Source organism: Dasypus novemcinctus, chromosome 24 (assembly GCF_030445035.2).
Source record: "Dasypus novemcinctus isolate mDasNov1 chromosome 24, mDasNov1.1.hap2, whole genome shotgun sequence".
Lineage (NCBI taxonomy): Eukaryota > Metazoa > Chordata > Mammalia > Cingulata > Dasypodidae > Dasypus > Dasypus novemcinctus.
In genome coordinates, this window is record NC_080696.1 from 62,340,154 (window position 1) to 62,355,179 (window position 15,026).

Genomic DNA, 15,026 nt, shown 5'->3' on the forward strand with positions numbered 1-15,026 from the left:
ACAGCCCTAACCGCGGTCACAAGGCCGGGTGGGGGGTGGCCAGGAGCCTTCACAGGTCATTAGTCTGCTTAATGGCACTGGAGGGGGGGGGGCTCACCCACTTCCCCGAGATGCCCAGAGGCGGCGGAGATCACCGAGGGTGGCATCTGCGGGGATGCAGGATGCGGGCCAGGGAGCCGGGCAGGAACTGAGGCCCCTTGTGTGGGCACAAAGGCAGCCTCAGGGCCGGAGCAGCTGGGGGCCAGCTGCCGGCTCTGCCCGGCCCGCGCCGGCGTCAGGGTGGCCGCGGGGTGAGCAGGAGGCCTTGCCATCGCAGGGGCGGAGGGCTCTAGGAGGCGGCGGCTGCTTCCCCCAGCCCTGCCGGAGCCCCGGCAACAGGGTCAGGGGGCGGCCGGCCGGCAGGGTCCGCCGGGCGCTGGCGGGTCCACTTGATCATGGTTTCCGGCGAGCGGTACAGGAAGACGAGCTTGGCGAAGAGCTGCTGCTCCAGCTCCAGCTCGCCCAGCTCGCGCACCAGGAAGATGTCACTGCAGAGCCGCAGCACGCGGTCCACGCTGGGCAGCTCGTCGAACATGATGGAGCGCGAGATGCCCAGAAAGTGCTCCCGGATGAACTTGGCCACCACCATCACCACCGACACGTAGAGTCCGACGATGCTGGGGAAGGCGGGCGGGGGGCGTCAGAGCCCTGCCCCGGGAGCAGCGGCCTTGGCCCCCAGAGCCTGCAGGGGAGCCCCAGCCCGGGGCGCTGGGCAAGCAGTTTCCACCAGCGCAGGCTCGGCGGCTCTCCTGGGGTACCGGCACCCCCTGGGTGAGAGGGTCGGTGGGCGCTTGCTGGAACCCGGGACCGAGCGGACGCAGCTGCTCCCCCCAGGCATGTGAGCCAAGGCAGACGGGGCCTGGCAGCTCGGGAGGACGGGCGCCTCCAGCGTGTCCCCGGGACGAGAAACCGAGGCGAGGCTGGGCTGTGGGTTCCCAGGGGCAGGGGGGCAGCCTCACCCGTAGCCTGCCAGGAACCCCAGGCTGGGGGGGCTGACTTTGTCGCTGTAGACCACGAGCTCCAGGTCCCGGCTGCAGCCCCGGTGCTGGTCGCAGTCCGGCCGCCACTCCTGGACCATCCACCACTCAGCTGGCGGGCTGCCCGCGTCGGGGGGTCCCAGCCGCTGCAGCCGCACCGTGGCGTTGCGGAAGAAAGCCAGCCGGTCCACGTCCTGGGGTCTCTGGGAGTGGACTGGGAGAGAAGGGGGGGTGTCAGCGAACCTGGGGAGAGGGATGCCAATCCGGGGCCTGGGCACTGGGAGAAGTGCCTCTTCCCTGAAGGGCACGTCTGTCTGTGTCAGCCAAGAAGGAGAAGCCAAGAGAAAGGCAAGCGTCAGCCCCCAAGGGATGTTTGCAAACGACCTGCCTCGGTGCTGACCTGAAGAAAGGTGACCAAGGGGGGAGCCGCCTGTGACAGGCCGGTGATGCATGCTTAGGGAAGTGATGACTTGATCAATTGGATTGTCACCTGACTCAGGAGAGCTATAAAGAAGGGCGGGGCGCGGGTCCCGGGCCCAGCCCCTGGCAGAACACGTCGGGGGAGGGGGGGTGCCGACCCTGGGCCCTGGAGCAGCTGCTTGCCCCACCCCCTCCCCGAGCCCGACCCCGGGCTCGCCCCCAGCCGCTGGGGGAGACCGTGCTGTTGCTTACACCCCCGGCCCGGGGAGAAGAGGGAGAACGTCTCGCCAGCTAGCTCCTGCTGCCCCGTCCAGCCAGCCAGGCTCCCGAGGACAGAGGGGGCTGCAGGCCACGGGGCGTGGCCTTGGGGTGTGCGTGAACACAGCCGTGCCTTGGCTCGTGGCGTGTGACCCCGTGGGCCACTGCGTGTGGACGTGACCCCTCCGCCCCCTTCCCAGCCCTCCTGCCCCAGGTCCACCAAGCTTTCTGGGGTGTCCTTGTACCTTTCTGTGCCACCAAAGATATGGGGGAAGTAGACGTTTCAAAGAGCACATTCAAACAGGAAATTGGGTTTCAATTCGGGGACTGCCCGCAGGCCGTTCGGTGGTCTTAGAACACCCTCCCGCCCGCGCCCCTGCCCTCTGTGTGTCTCGGGCCAGGGCTGGCGCTCCCGCCGAGCCCAGTACAGCTGGGGCCTGCAGGCCTTGTTCCCCCAACGCGCCCCTCCTTCCTGCCCAGCCCCCAGCCCATCATCTCCGGAGGGGACCCTTGTGAGCACACAGGTCTGTGGCCCAGCCGTCCCCGTAACTTTTTTCAACTTGAATTTGCTGCAGGAGCCTCTGCCAGAGCCTGGGTTCAGACCACACTCCTGGGGATCGATGCTCAGCATTCCTGTCTGTCTGTCCCTTAACAAAAGGCTGTTTGGGTTTGCGATACAGCAAGCACGCTGCATCTGACGTCCTCTCCTTTTGGGCCTCAGTAAGTTAGTTGTTTATATGCACAAATGAGCCTCCAAAGAGATAATGTATTAAAAGCCCTCGGAGGGAAGTGGACTTGGCTCAATGGCTAGAGTGCCCGCCTACCACATGGAAGGTCCACGGTTCAAACCCAGGGCCTCCTGACCCGTGTGGAGCTGGCCCATGCACAGCGCTGATGCATGCAAGGAGTGCCGTGCCACGCAGGGGTGTCCCCCGCATAGGGGAGCCCCACGCTCAAGGAGTGCGCCCCGTAAGGAGAGCCACCCAGCGCGAAAAAAGTGCAGCCTGCCCAGGGTGGCGCTGCACACACGGAGAGCTGACACAACAAGATGATGCAATAAAATGAGACACAGATTCCCGGTGCCACTGACAAGAAGATAAGCAGACACAGAGGAACACACAGCGAATGGACACAGAGAGCAGACAACTGACGGGGGTGGGGGAAAGGGGAGAGAAATAAAATAAATCTTAAAAAAAAAACCCTTGGAAAAGTACCACCTCCCCCACACACACACGCGCGCGCACACACACACGCATGCGCGCACACACACACACGCGCACGCGCACACACGCACACCTGCCAGGTCATGGAAGGCACGGGCTGGGCTCCTTCACCCCAGGCCATTGGGGCCCCCGGGCAGGGCAGGGTGTGTCCTCCTGGCCCGTGGAAGGGGCTGGAAAGGGCCGCGGCTGCCCCCAGAGCGCTGAGGGCTGGCGTGTTTGCTCCCCTCCTTGACCCAGGGGCCTAGTGCACCCCACTCGACCTCGGGGTGAGGGGGCCGGGCTGGAGCAGGGGTGCTGCACATCTGGGGGAGCGGCTCCCCGTCCGGGGCTGCAAGGGGCTCACCCACAGTGAGCTGATGGGCCATTTTCGCCTGCGCCCCCGCCGTCATCTTCAGGGCTTTGGGTATCAGGCCAGGGAGCGTTCTTCAAGCAGGAAAACAGAAACAAAACCCCAAAATTAAAAGGCGCGGTGCCTTGTTCACAGTCACCACTGGCACCGTTGGGGCCCAAAGGGGCCGAGCCGAAACCCGGGCGTCCTGGCTGCGAAAAGTAACTCACTGTCACCTTGGCCTCCTCCCCCGACCTCTAAATCGATTTAGGGGTGCCCGGGGCCATCGAGGCTGGCTGGCTGAGAGCGCACGTGTTCGGTGGACCGAGTTCTGTGGCATCTCACGCGGTGATGCCTGAAGCCTCATTAAGCAGTTTATTAAACGCCACCTGTATGCAACCCCTGCTGGAGACAATTTTGTCTAGCATGAAGGGGGGACACAAGACATGTTCCCAGCACCAAGGGGCTGGGGCGAGCGAGGCACACGTGCCTATAAGCTCTGGCAGTTGCACCTCAACCCTCTTTCCTGCCCCATGTATCGGGTGCTGCCAGCAGCCACGTTTCATAAGCGATTGGCCCCGTATGGGCAACCCCGCAGCGTGGGTGCTGCAACTTTATTCCCATCTAGCAAACGCAGAGGCTGAGGCCCAATAAAGCTAACTCTGTGCCCAGGACCAAACAGCTCACAGGAGGGCGGGCTGGGATCCCAGCCCAGGCAGGGCTGAGGGATTCCGCCCCGAGCCCTCGGCCTCTAGCGTCCTGTCCTTCAGCCCCTGCCCGGGGCAGGTGTGCCCGTGTGGGTTCATGGAGGAGGGAGGTCGGCCAATGACGGACAGGGCCGAGGAGGGCCCAGCCCCACAGCCAGTTCCCGGGGCCCGCGGCGAGCCAAACGCCCAGGGAGCTAGGGTGGCCCCTGGCTCAGGCCTCAGTGTCCCCACCTGCAAAGCTGATGAGTCTGCACACCCCGCCCCCCACACTTCCTCCGGCCTCCTCTGTGCGGGGCACAGGCTTTGGAGCTGCAGAACTGGGTTCAAATCCCGACTCAGCCGGCTTCAGAGCTGCGAGGCCTGAAGCGCCTTCCCTGCACGTCGTCTTGTGCTGGTCTGGTGGAGGAGGCTTTGCTCTTCCTCCCACAGACCCCATCAGCCCTTCCGCTGCCAGGGGAGGGGCACCTACACGGGCTCCTTCGTGGCGTGCGCCAGCATCTGGAGCAGCTGGCCGCGCGGCTCCTTCCCTGGGTAACACACCGCGTGCTCGCCTGAGGCTTCCACATTCTTCACCAGAGATACGTTCCTGCAGGGGAGCAAAGCAGAACCCTGAGAAGCCAGCGCAGCCGGAGGCGGGGCCGCGGGGCCAGCTTCCTTCCCCAGTCCTTGCCCGAGCCTGCCCCGGCCCCCCCGCCACCACCAAAGAAAGCCAAATGGCCAGGGCTTCCGTGCAGGCCCGTGCAGGCCAGGGGCTCCCCGCCCGAGCAGCCAGGAGCAAAGGGCCCGCAGAGGAGCCCTCCCCGGCGTGGCTCCTCAACCCCGAATGTCACCTGCTGTGATGTCCCCAAGAGGACAGACACACCTGCCTGCCAACCACCAGCGCAGCCTCGGCAGGCCGAGGGGTTGCCAGGGAGTCCTTCTCAAAGGAGAAGGGCATGAGGCCAGGCCAGCTGAGGGTTTGGGCGTGTGGCCACGTGTGCCTCAGTGTCGCACCCACGTCTGGCCCTCCCCTCTGAGGGTCCTGCTCACAGCCTGGGTCCTAGAGGTGGGCGTGGCACCCGAGGTCAGCAGGCTTTGGTGGGAGCACCGAGCCCAGCTCCCACCGGCCCGCCGAGCCTCGACTCCTCTTCTGAGAGAAGAGAAGGAGGGAGCTGGGGAAGTCAACTAGCACCCAGGCCGAGGCACGGCAGGTGCTCTGGACATGAGTTTCATTTCCTTGAAAAAGGGAAATTAGGGAAGTGGATGTGGTTCAACTGATAGGGCGTCTGCTGACCACACAGAGGGTCCAGGGTTCAAACCCCAGGACCTCCTGACCTGTGTGGTGAGCTGGCCCATATGCAGTGCTGCCACACGCAAGGAGTGCCGTGCCATGCAGGGGTGTCCCCCGCATAGGGGAGCCCCATGCGCAAGGAGTGCGCCCCGTAAGGAGAGCCGCCCTGTGCAAAAAAGCACGGCCCGTCCAGGAGTGGCGCTGCCCACCTGGAGAGCTGACACAGCAAGATGATGCAACAAAAAAGAGACGCGGTTTCCCAGTGCCGCCGGATAATGCAAGTGGACGCAGAAGAACACACAGCGAACGGACATAGAGAGCAGACAACAGCGGGAGGGGAGGGGAGATAAATAAATAAAAACTAAATATTTTTTTTAAAAAAGAAGGGAAATTGCATCTGGACCCAGGAGTTCCCTGGCCCGCCTCTCACAGTGGGCAGAATGGCCCAGCAGGTGCCCGCGGTGGCAGCAGAGGGACCCTGGTGGGCCGCAGGCAGCTGCCATGGTGGGAGCCATCCTCTGTATCCTCCATGGACAAGGGAGCGGTGACGAAATCTGAATGCTATGCACTTATTTTCTCCACCCACTGTCCTGTAAACATGTTTCTAGAAGCTTCTGAGGGCACCGCAAAGTCATTTTCTAAAAGAAGAGTTTCGAGCCACCATGCCGCGCAGTTGTGAGCCTCGGGAGTGGTGGCCTGAGGGTCCTGCCCGCCGGTTCTCGCCTCCCGAGCTGGGGAAGCCACACTGCCCCGTGTCCTTCCGTGACTCCTGGCGAGGAGACGTGCTACACACATGCAGCCTCAGCCGCAGTCGCCGGCACAGGGGCAGGACCGGGGGCACGCAGAAGCAGGACTGGGCCTGCAGGCAGCCGCTGGGGCTCTCCCCGGGCCTCTGGACACTAGCAGCCGGTGGGCATCCCTCGCTCCACTCGCATGTTCACTTTCATTCAACAAACATTTATCAGGCTCCTTCTGTATGCTGGACACCGTGTCAGATGCCAGGGAAACCACGGAGAGCAGAGATGGCTCTCACCAAGTCACTGCACACGACATCTCCAAGCTGTGACAACCACCGTGAAGTGGGGTGCATGGGGCAACAAGGACACTTTCGTTTCGGGAGGAGGTCAGTTGGGGAACGCGGCCCTGGAGGAAGTGAAGTTTGAGCTGGGAGGGCAAGGGTGCAGTGGGAGAGCTTGTTCCAGGCAGATGCAAGAGCGTGAGCAGAGGCCCTGGGGTGGGGACGGCCACGACAAGCTAGAGGAACAGAAGGAGGGCACTGTGGCGTAAGGGAGCGACACGGGGCTGGGGAGGCAAGCTTGGCTTTGGAAGCCACAGGAGACTTGAGCTTTTATTCCAAGAGCTACGGGAGCCATTGAAGAGTTTTAAGCAGACAAGAAACGCAATGGAACTGACACTCCTAACAAAGCCCCTGTCTGCGGCTCACCAGATGCCTGTCCCCTTCCTCAAGGTACCCTCCGCTGCAGGTGACAGAAATTCAAGTTCCAGCGAGTGCCCAAGGCCCTAAGACAGGGCCAGCAGAGCAGACACCTCTGGGGCTACGTCAGGACGATTCCCAGGCATCCGCCCTAAGAGGGAAATTCCCAAGGCGTCCCCCCGAGGCACTCCCACCACCTTTCCGTTGCCCTGCAGTGCGTGGTAAGACATGGCTTTGGGGTCCTGCCTCTGCCATCTCCTAGCCTTGTGACCTCACCCCGGTGACTTAGTTTCCCCAAGCTTCAGAGTCCTTGTCTGTAAAATGGAGAAAATGGTGCCACTATCCACCTTGCAGGAGATTGCAAGGCTCAGAACAGAGTGGCTGTGGTGATGGAAGACTCTTGCATAGAGAACTATTGTAACAAACCTAAAAAAACAACAATTTGGAGATACTGGAGCATGACAACAAGCAGTGAGAAACTGAAGGGGATTTAAGCCTTGAAAGAAAGGAAGCATGCTGAGGGAGAGCCACAGTTACGTGGCTTTTTTCTCAAGTTGGAATTCAAATAGAAAGCTGCAGTCTTGGCTTGAGTGTGGGAGAATGGAATTGAGGGCTGCCAGAGTGGATAAAAATCATAGTGGTGGTGGGAATCCTGCAGGAAAAGAAGCAAAGGTGTGTTTAAACTCCTTAAAGCTTTGTCCAACGTCCATCATCACGACGGACTAATGGGACTAGGTTTACCTACTGCCTTAATGGAATCAAAAGCCCTGATGAGCCAATACAAAACAGTGTTTTCAGCCACAGAAAACAGGCAGCACAAGACAGCAGCCCCTGAAAGGAAGCGCGACTGCAGGGGTCTGCAGAGACAGAGCAGGGAGCGAGGGCGCCAGCAGAGCCTGGGGGCTTTCTGAGCTGAAGAGAAGGGTTCAGGATTCAGGGCGCCGAGCGGCAGGACCCACAGGGTGGAGAACTGGAAAGAGCGGCCGGGGGGGAGAGAAATCCCCAGACGCACAGAGGGTCCCCCGAGTGCTCAGCAGAGTGCTGCTGCACACACCTGCGGAAACTACCGAGGGGGCAGGAAAGAACCCTCCAGAAGCAGCAGAGGGGCCACTTAACGCTCCCACGAGCCTGCGTCTAGTTCGTGTTCCAGAAGGGCAGGAGCATGGCAAAGGCTTTGGGACCTGAACTTCCATAAAAGCCACCACTCAAGTCCTAGACAGCCCAGAGTAGAGCGCCCGGGACGTGGCACGCAGCCCAGCAGAAGCCCTGGCAACGGAGCCGACCAGGGAACCGTCCACAGAAGGCGAGACGCTCCTGGGTTTTGAACCTGCCCAAGGGCCTGTCTGCTTAAACAACAGGCATTCTCCAGTGAACTTTAAACAGGACCCATCCAGTCTTCCAGCATAAAAAACGATCAACTCATGCAGGATAAAACCCAACCCTCCCTGACATACCAAGAACCAGAAAAGTCTCAAAGGAAAGGACAACCAAAGATGACAGCTGTGAGATGATGAGACTTTGAGATCATCAGGCAAACACCTAAAAGCAGCTGTTATAACATTCATGAGGGAAAGATGAACCCTCTTGATGTGAAAGGAAAAAGAGAAGTTTTGAGTAAAGAGAAACTGAAAAAGAATCACTAAATGCAATGTGGCATACTGGATTAAATCCTGAAACAACACGAAAGGACATCAGCATAATCGCTGACGAAATCTGCATATGGCCTGGAGTTAGTTAATAGGTACTGATGTTCTGGGCAACAGGGTAACAGAGGCTGCGAACCCTGGGAACTGGGCGTGGGCCATTCGGAGGCTCTCTGAATTATATTTGCATCTTTCTATAAATGTAAAATTATTCCCCAAACAAAAGGCTTATTTAAAAAGGGATCAAATCCAAAGTTTAGACCTAAGAAACAAGGTATGCGAAGGAAATTTTCTCTGGATAGGCTCAATAGCAGAATAGAGATGACTCTGGAAAGAGGACAAACTTGGAGATTGATCAATAGCAACACCCCAATATGAAGACCTGAGAGCCTGCTGGACTTGCAGGGTAACATCAAAAAGTCTAACACTCAGGAAGTGGATGTGGCTCAAGCGATAGGGCTTCCGCTTACCACATGGGAGGTCCTGGGATTGGTTCCTGGTGCCTCCTGGAGAAGGTGAGCTGGCATGGTAGGCAGGCATGGCAAGCTGACACAACAAGATGATTCAACAAGAGAGATGCAAAGAGGAAAAACAATTGGAGACCCAACAAACCAGGGAGCTGAGGTGGCTTAGGTGATTGAGCGCCTCTCTTCCACATTGGAGGTCCCAGGTTCGGTTCCTGGTGCCTCTTAAAGAAGAAGAGCCTGGGAAATGGATGTGGCTCAACACACAGAGCATCTGCCTACCATATAGGAGGTCCAAGGGTTTGATACCCAGAGCCTCCTGGCTTATGTGGTGAGGTAGCCCACATGCAGTGCTGCTGTGCTCAAGGAGTGCCGGCCCACACAGGGATGCCCCCCGCACAAGGAGAGCCACTCTGTGCAAAACCACAACCCGCCCAGGAGAGGTGCCACACACAGAGAGCTAATGCAGCAAGATGACACAACGAAAAGGGACACAGATCCTTGGTGCTGCCTGATGAGAATACAAGCAGACACAGAAGAACACACAGTGAATGGACACAGAGAGCAGACAACGGTGAGGGAAGGGGGGAATAAATAAATAAATCTTAAAAAAAAAAAAAAGATGAGCCAGACAGTGAGCTGACGTGATGGGCTGGCATAGCGAGCTGATGCAACAAGATGATGCAACAAGAGACACAAGGAGGGAAACATTATGGAAGAAACAGCAAAGCAGGGAGCAGAGGTGGCTCAAGTGATTAGGTGCCTCCCTCCCACATGGGAGGTTCTGGGTTGGGTTCTCAGTGCTTCCTAAAAAAGAAGACAAGCACACAACAAACAGACACATCAAGTACAAACAACGAGGGGGTGGACAGGAATAAATAAATAAAATGAACCTTTAAAAAGAAAAAAAGATATGAAACAAAAGAGCTGTGAACTCAATTTCTATATTGTGCAAAAATATCATTCAAGAATGAAGGCAAAACAAAGACATAGATGAAGGAAAACACTAAGGATTCCTTACCAGCAGACCTGCTTCCAGAGAAATAAAGGATCTTCTCCAGACAAAAGGGAAATGAAACCAAATAAAACTTGGAACTTCATGAATGAAGGAAAAACAACAGAAAAGGTAAAATATCTGGCTAAATATAATTGACTGTTCTTGTCCTTTTAAATACTTTAAAATGTGAATAACTATCAAAAGCAAATATTCTAACATTGCCAGGGAAAAGAAACCAATGTGTGTAGATGAGAGACATGTGACAACTGTAACCTAGAGAAGAAAGGTAAAATTAACTCTGGTTATAAGGCTTCTATATCTTACATTCAGAGAGAAAATATTAACTATTCATAGGCTGCAAAAAAGTTAACTCTGTATATAATCTTTAGAACAGCAACTGTAAAAGGAATACAAAAAGATAGAGCCCCAAAGCCAATAAATAAAATAAATGAAATACTAAGAAATATTCAAATAATTCAAAAGAAGGCAGAAAAGGAAACAGGGGGTCAAAAGGACATACACATCATAAAACGGTAGACCTGACTCAAACCATGTCAGTAATTGCATTAAGTGTAAATGGTCTAAACACAGCAATTACAAAACTGAAATTGCCACATTGGATTAAAGAGAAAAATAGAACTCAATTAGATACTGCTGATAACAAAATGTACTTTAAATAAAATTATACAGCCATACACAGCCTGTGGTCTGTTTTAAAGAACAGCTTTTATGTTTTTAGGGGGTTGTGAAAAAGAAGAGGAGGAGGAGAGAGAGACTGTACATGGCCCAGAAAGCCTAAATTATTTACTATCTGGCCTTTTATGTGAAACATTTGCCAACCCTTAATATTGATAAATTAAAAGTAAAAGAATGGGAAAAACATACAAAGCAAACATTAATCAAAATAAAGCAGAAGTTATATTACTAATACATGGCATTAATAATAGGATGGTTTGTGGGGAAAATGCACCAAATGTAAAAGATGGACTATAGTTAGTAGTAATATTTTGATATTATTTCATCATTTGTTACAAATATTCCACAACAATGCAAGGTATTGATAGTGGGGTGATGAATGAGAATCCTGTATGTTACATATGATTGTTTTGCAAACTCACAACTTCTCTAATAAAAAAAAAATTTTTAATAAATAAATCAGGTGTTGGACTTGACCCAGTTGTTAGAGCGTCTGTCTACCACATGGGAGGTCCACGGTTCAAACCCCCGGCCTCCTTGACCCGTGTGGAGCTGGCCCATGTGCAGTGTTGATGTGCGCAAGGAGTGCCCTGCCACACAGGGGTGTCCCGCGCATAGGGGAGCCCCACACGCAAGGAGTGCGCCCCGTAAGGAGAGCCGCGCAGTGCGAAAGAAAGTGCAGCCTGCCCAGGAATGGTGCCGCGCACACAGAGAGCTGACATAACAAGATGATGCAACAAAATAGAAACACAGATTCCTGTGCCGCTGACAACAACAGAAGCGGACGAAGAAGACGACGCAGCAAATAGACACAGAGAACAGACAACTGCGGGGGTGGGGGGTGGAAGGGGAGAGAAATAAATAAATCTTTAAAAAAAAATAAATCAAGTGGCCATATTAATATCAGGCAAGGTAGCCTTCAAGACAAAGAAAATTGTCAGGCATAATCAAGGCCATTACACAGTGGCAAAAGAGTCAATTCACAAAGAATAAATAATCCTAAATGTGTATGCCTCTAAAGACAGAGCACAATAATACAAGAGACCAAAACTGATAGAACCAAAAGAAGACAGACAAATCCACAATTATATTTGGGGATTTCAACACTTTTTCTTAGTAATCAATAGAATAAATAGACAAAAAATCAGCAATGACATAGAAAACCTAGACATAATCACTTGACCTAGTTGACATTTCTGGATCACTCAGCCAACAGCAGGAGAATACTTATTCCTTACAAGTACACATGGAACATTCACCAAAATAAACTATATTCTGGGTCATAAAAAATGTGACAAATTTAAAAGAATTGATATTATAGAATGTGTATTCTCTGATAATAACAGAAAATATCTGAAAAATCCACAGATATCTGGAAATTAGACAACACATCTCTAAATATACCCTGGAGAAGTATCAAACAAATAATCCAAGCTTCACCTTAAGAAACTAAAAGAAGGAGAGTAAATTAAATCCAAAGAAAGGAAATAAGGAAATAATAAAGATAAGAGCAGAAACTAAAATAATTTAAAATAAAAAAATAGAGAAGATAAATGAAACCAAAAGTAAGTTATTTGAAAAGATCAATAAGTCAATAACTCTCTAGGCATACTGATAAAAAAAAAAATTACCAAATTACCAATATCAGAAATGAAAGAGGGTATACCACTACAGATATCAAAAGAATTAGCAAGGGGACACTTATTATTAAAATAGTAGACCTAATTCAAACCATGTCCATAATTGCATTAAATATAAATGGTCTAAACACAATAATTACAAAACTGTTGATAATTCCAATCCAACTATCTATGCATTATTCACAAGTGTTATCAACAGATGAATGGATAAACAAAATATGATATGTACATACAACGGAATATTAGTCATGAAAAGGAATGGAGTTCTGATACATGTGACAACATGGGTGAATCTTAAAGACATGATGTTGTATAAAATAAACCAGGCACAGTAGGACAAATATTGTATGATCTCACTGACATGAAATAATAGAAAAGCCAATTCACAAAGTCAGAAACTAGGATACAGGTGTCTGAGGTTTGGGATAGGGAGCTAAAGCTTAATTGGTACAGAATTTCTGTTTGGGCTGATAGAAAACTTGGTAATGGATGGTGGTGACAGCAGAAAAACATTGTCAGTGTGAGTAACACCAATGAGTTATATATTTGACTTGGGTTAAAAGAGGAAATTTTAGGTTGAATATATGTTATTAGAATAAAATTTTTATAACACTAAAATGAAAAGGATTCTACTTACATGAAATATCTAGAAAAAGCAAAGACATAGAAAGTAGATTATGGGTTACCAAGGACTGGAGGGGGGTACAGAGTTTCTATTTAGGATGATGAAAAAGTTTTTGTAATGGATGGTGGTGATGGTAGCACAACTTGGTGAATGTTAATGTAATCAATGCCACAGAACCGTACACTTAAAATGGAAACTTTCATGCTATATATATTTTCTTGTGAGCACAGTAGAAAATTAAAATGAAAAAAAAAAACCACACAAAACACCCTATTGGGATGACTGACAAGAGAATGGATATACTATTCATCAATAAAAAGCAAGCAAACTACTGATACACGCTACAACATGGATGGAGCTCAAAGCATACTAAATGAGAGAAGCCACAGGAAAAAGGCTACATACTGCATGGTTCCATTTATGTAAAATTCCTGGAAATGGCAAAACCATATAGAAAGATGCCAGAGGCAGGGAGCAGGAGTAGGGATTGACTACAAATAATCCTGGAAGAGTTCTAAAACTGGATGTGCTGATGGCTGCACAACTGTATAAATTTACTTAAGTCATTGAATGTGTACTTAAAATGGGTCAATCTTATGGTATACAAATTTTACGTCGATAAAGACATGACAATTAAAAATAGATATAAATGGACTAGACCGTCCAATTAAGAGGCAAAAATTGCCAAACTAGATTTTAAATCCAACTAAATGTAATCTATAAGAAACAGTGAAAAATAAAGATACGGGTTGAAAGCAAAAGGTAAAAGGAGATGTACGCTGCAAACAGTAAGCATAATTAAGTTGGTACGGTTATAAAAATACCAAGGAGACTACAAGAATAGGAATATTACCAGAGATTAAAAAGGAAAAATTCATAACTACACAAGGTTCAAATCAGCAGGACGACAGAGCCATAAATGCACACGTATTTAATACCAAAGATTCAAAATGCAGGAAGTAAAACTGACAGAACCAAAGGGATAGAAAATTCCAATCATATGCTATCAACTGCTGAGGGGGTGAAGGGTTTTAACACCTCTCTCTGAGCAACTGATAATAAAACTAGATTTAAAAAGATCGGGGAAACAGACTTGGCCCAGTGGTTAGGGCGTCCGTCTACCACATAGGAGGTCCGCGGTTCAAACCCCGGGCCTCCTTGACCCATGTGGAGCTGGCCCATGCGCAGTGCTGATGCGTGCAAGGAATGCTGCGCCACGCAGGGGTGTCCCCCACGTAGGGGAGTCCCACGTGCAAGGAGTGCGCCCGTGAGGAGAGCCGCCCAGCAAGAAAGAAAGTGCAACCTGCCCAGGAATGGCGCCGCCCACACTTCCCGTGCCACTGACAACAACAGAAGCGGACAAAGAAACAAGATGCAGCAAATAGACACAGAGAACAGACAACCGGGGGCGGGGGGTTAAATAATAAATAAATCTTTAAAAAAATAAAAAAAATAAAAATAAAAAGATCAATAAAAATGCAAAGATTTGAACATTGTCAACCAAATTTGCTTATTGATATTTATCAGAACACCACACCTAGCAGCTATCCATATGCATTCTTTCAAGTGCACATGGAATATGCATTAAGATAGACCATAAACTGGGCCATAATATGTCTCAATAAATACCAAAAGATTGAAAATTTACAGAGCTTTTCCTTCTCTGAACACAATGGAATTATATTAGAGAGCAATAATAATAATAATAATAATAATAAAAAGATACCTAGGAGTTCTCCCAAATATTTGGAAATTAAACAACACACTTATAAATTACACATGGATCAAAGATGAAGTCACAAAGAAAATGTACAAATATTTCAAACTGAGTGATAACGAAAAGTCAATATATCAAAACTTTGTGCGATGTAGTCGAAGCACTGCTTGGAGGGATGTTTGTAGATCTAGATTTATATTGGAAAAGAGATACAGGTTTAAAAATTGATCATGTTAGTTACCCCTTTAAAAAGCCAGAAAAAGAAGAGCAAATAAAGCTTAGGGAAGAGAATAAAGGAAATAAAGATAAAAGCAGAACTCAATGAAATAAAGAACAGATGAAATGAACAAAGTCAAAAGTTGGCTCTGTGAAAATTTTAACAAAACTGGTAAAACTCTGGTGCGTCTCTCTGCTTCTAGCCATGCTGGCCTAAGAAGGACCAGACTTCCCCTCTGCTTTAAAGATAAAGAAGACACAGAAAAAGACCACCAACAACAGTGTTGAATACAATGTTGAACAGCAGAATACACATTCTTTTCAAGGGCACATGAAATATTCATCAAGATAGATCATATTCTGAGCCATTA

The 15,026-nt window shown here is 50.8% G+C and overlaps 1 protein-coding gene across 1 annotated transcript in view; it reads right to left on the minus strand.

Moving 5' to 3' along the window:
• Positions 1-275: 275 nt before the first annotated feature.
• The window catches only part of LOC101436851 (piezo-type mechanosensitive ion channel component 2-like), a 90,519-nt gene continuing 75,768 nt past the window's right edge, over positions 276-15,026 (minus strand). The window contains exons 42-43 of the mRNA XM_071211829.1: positions 999-1,520; positions 276-656 (exon numbers count right to left, since the gene is read on the minus strand). Coding sequence (XP_071067930.1) covers positions 329-656; positions 999-1,520 — 850 coding nt within the window. The 3' untranslated portion in view covers positions 276-328. The remainder of the gene's footprint in view (positions 657-998; positions 1,521-15,026) is intronic.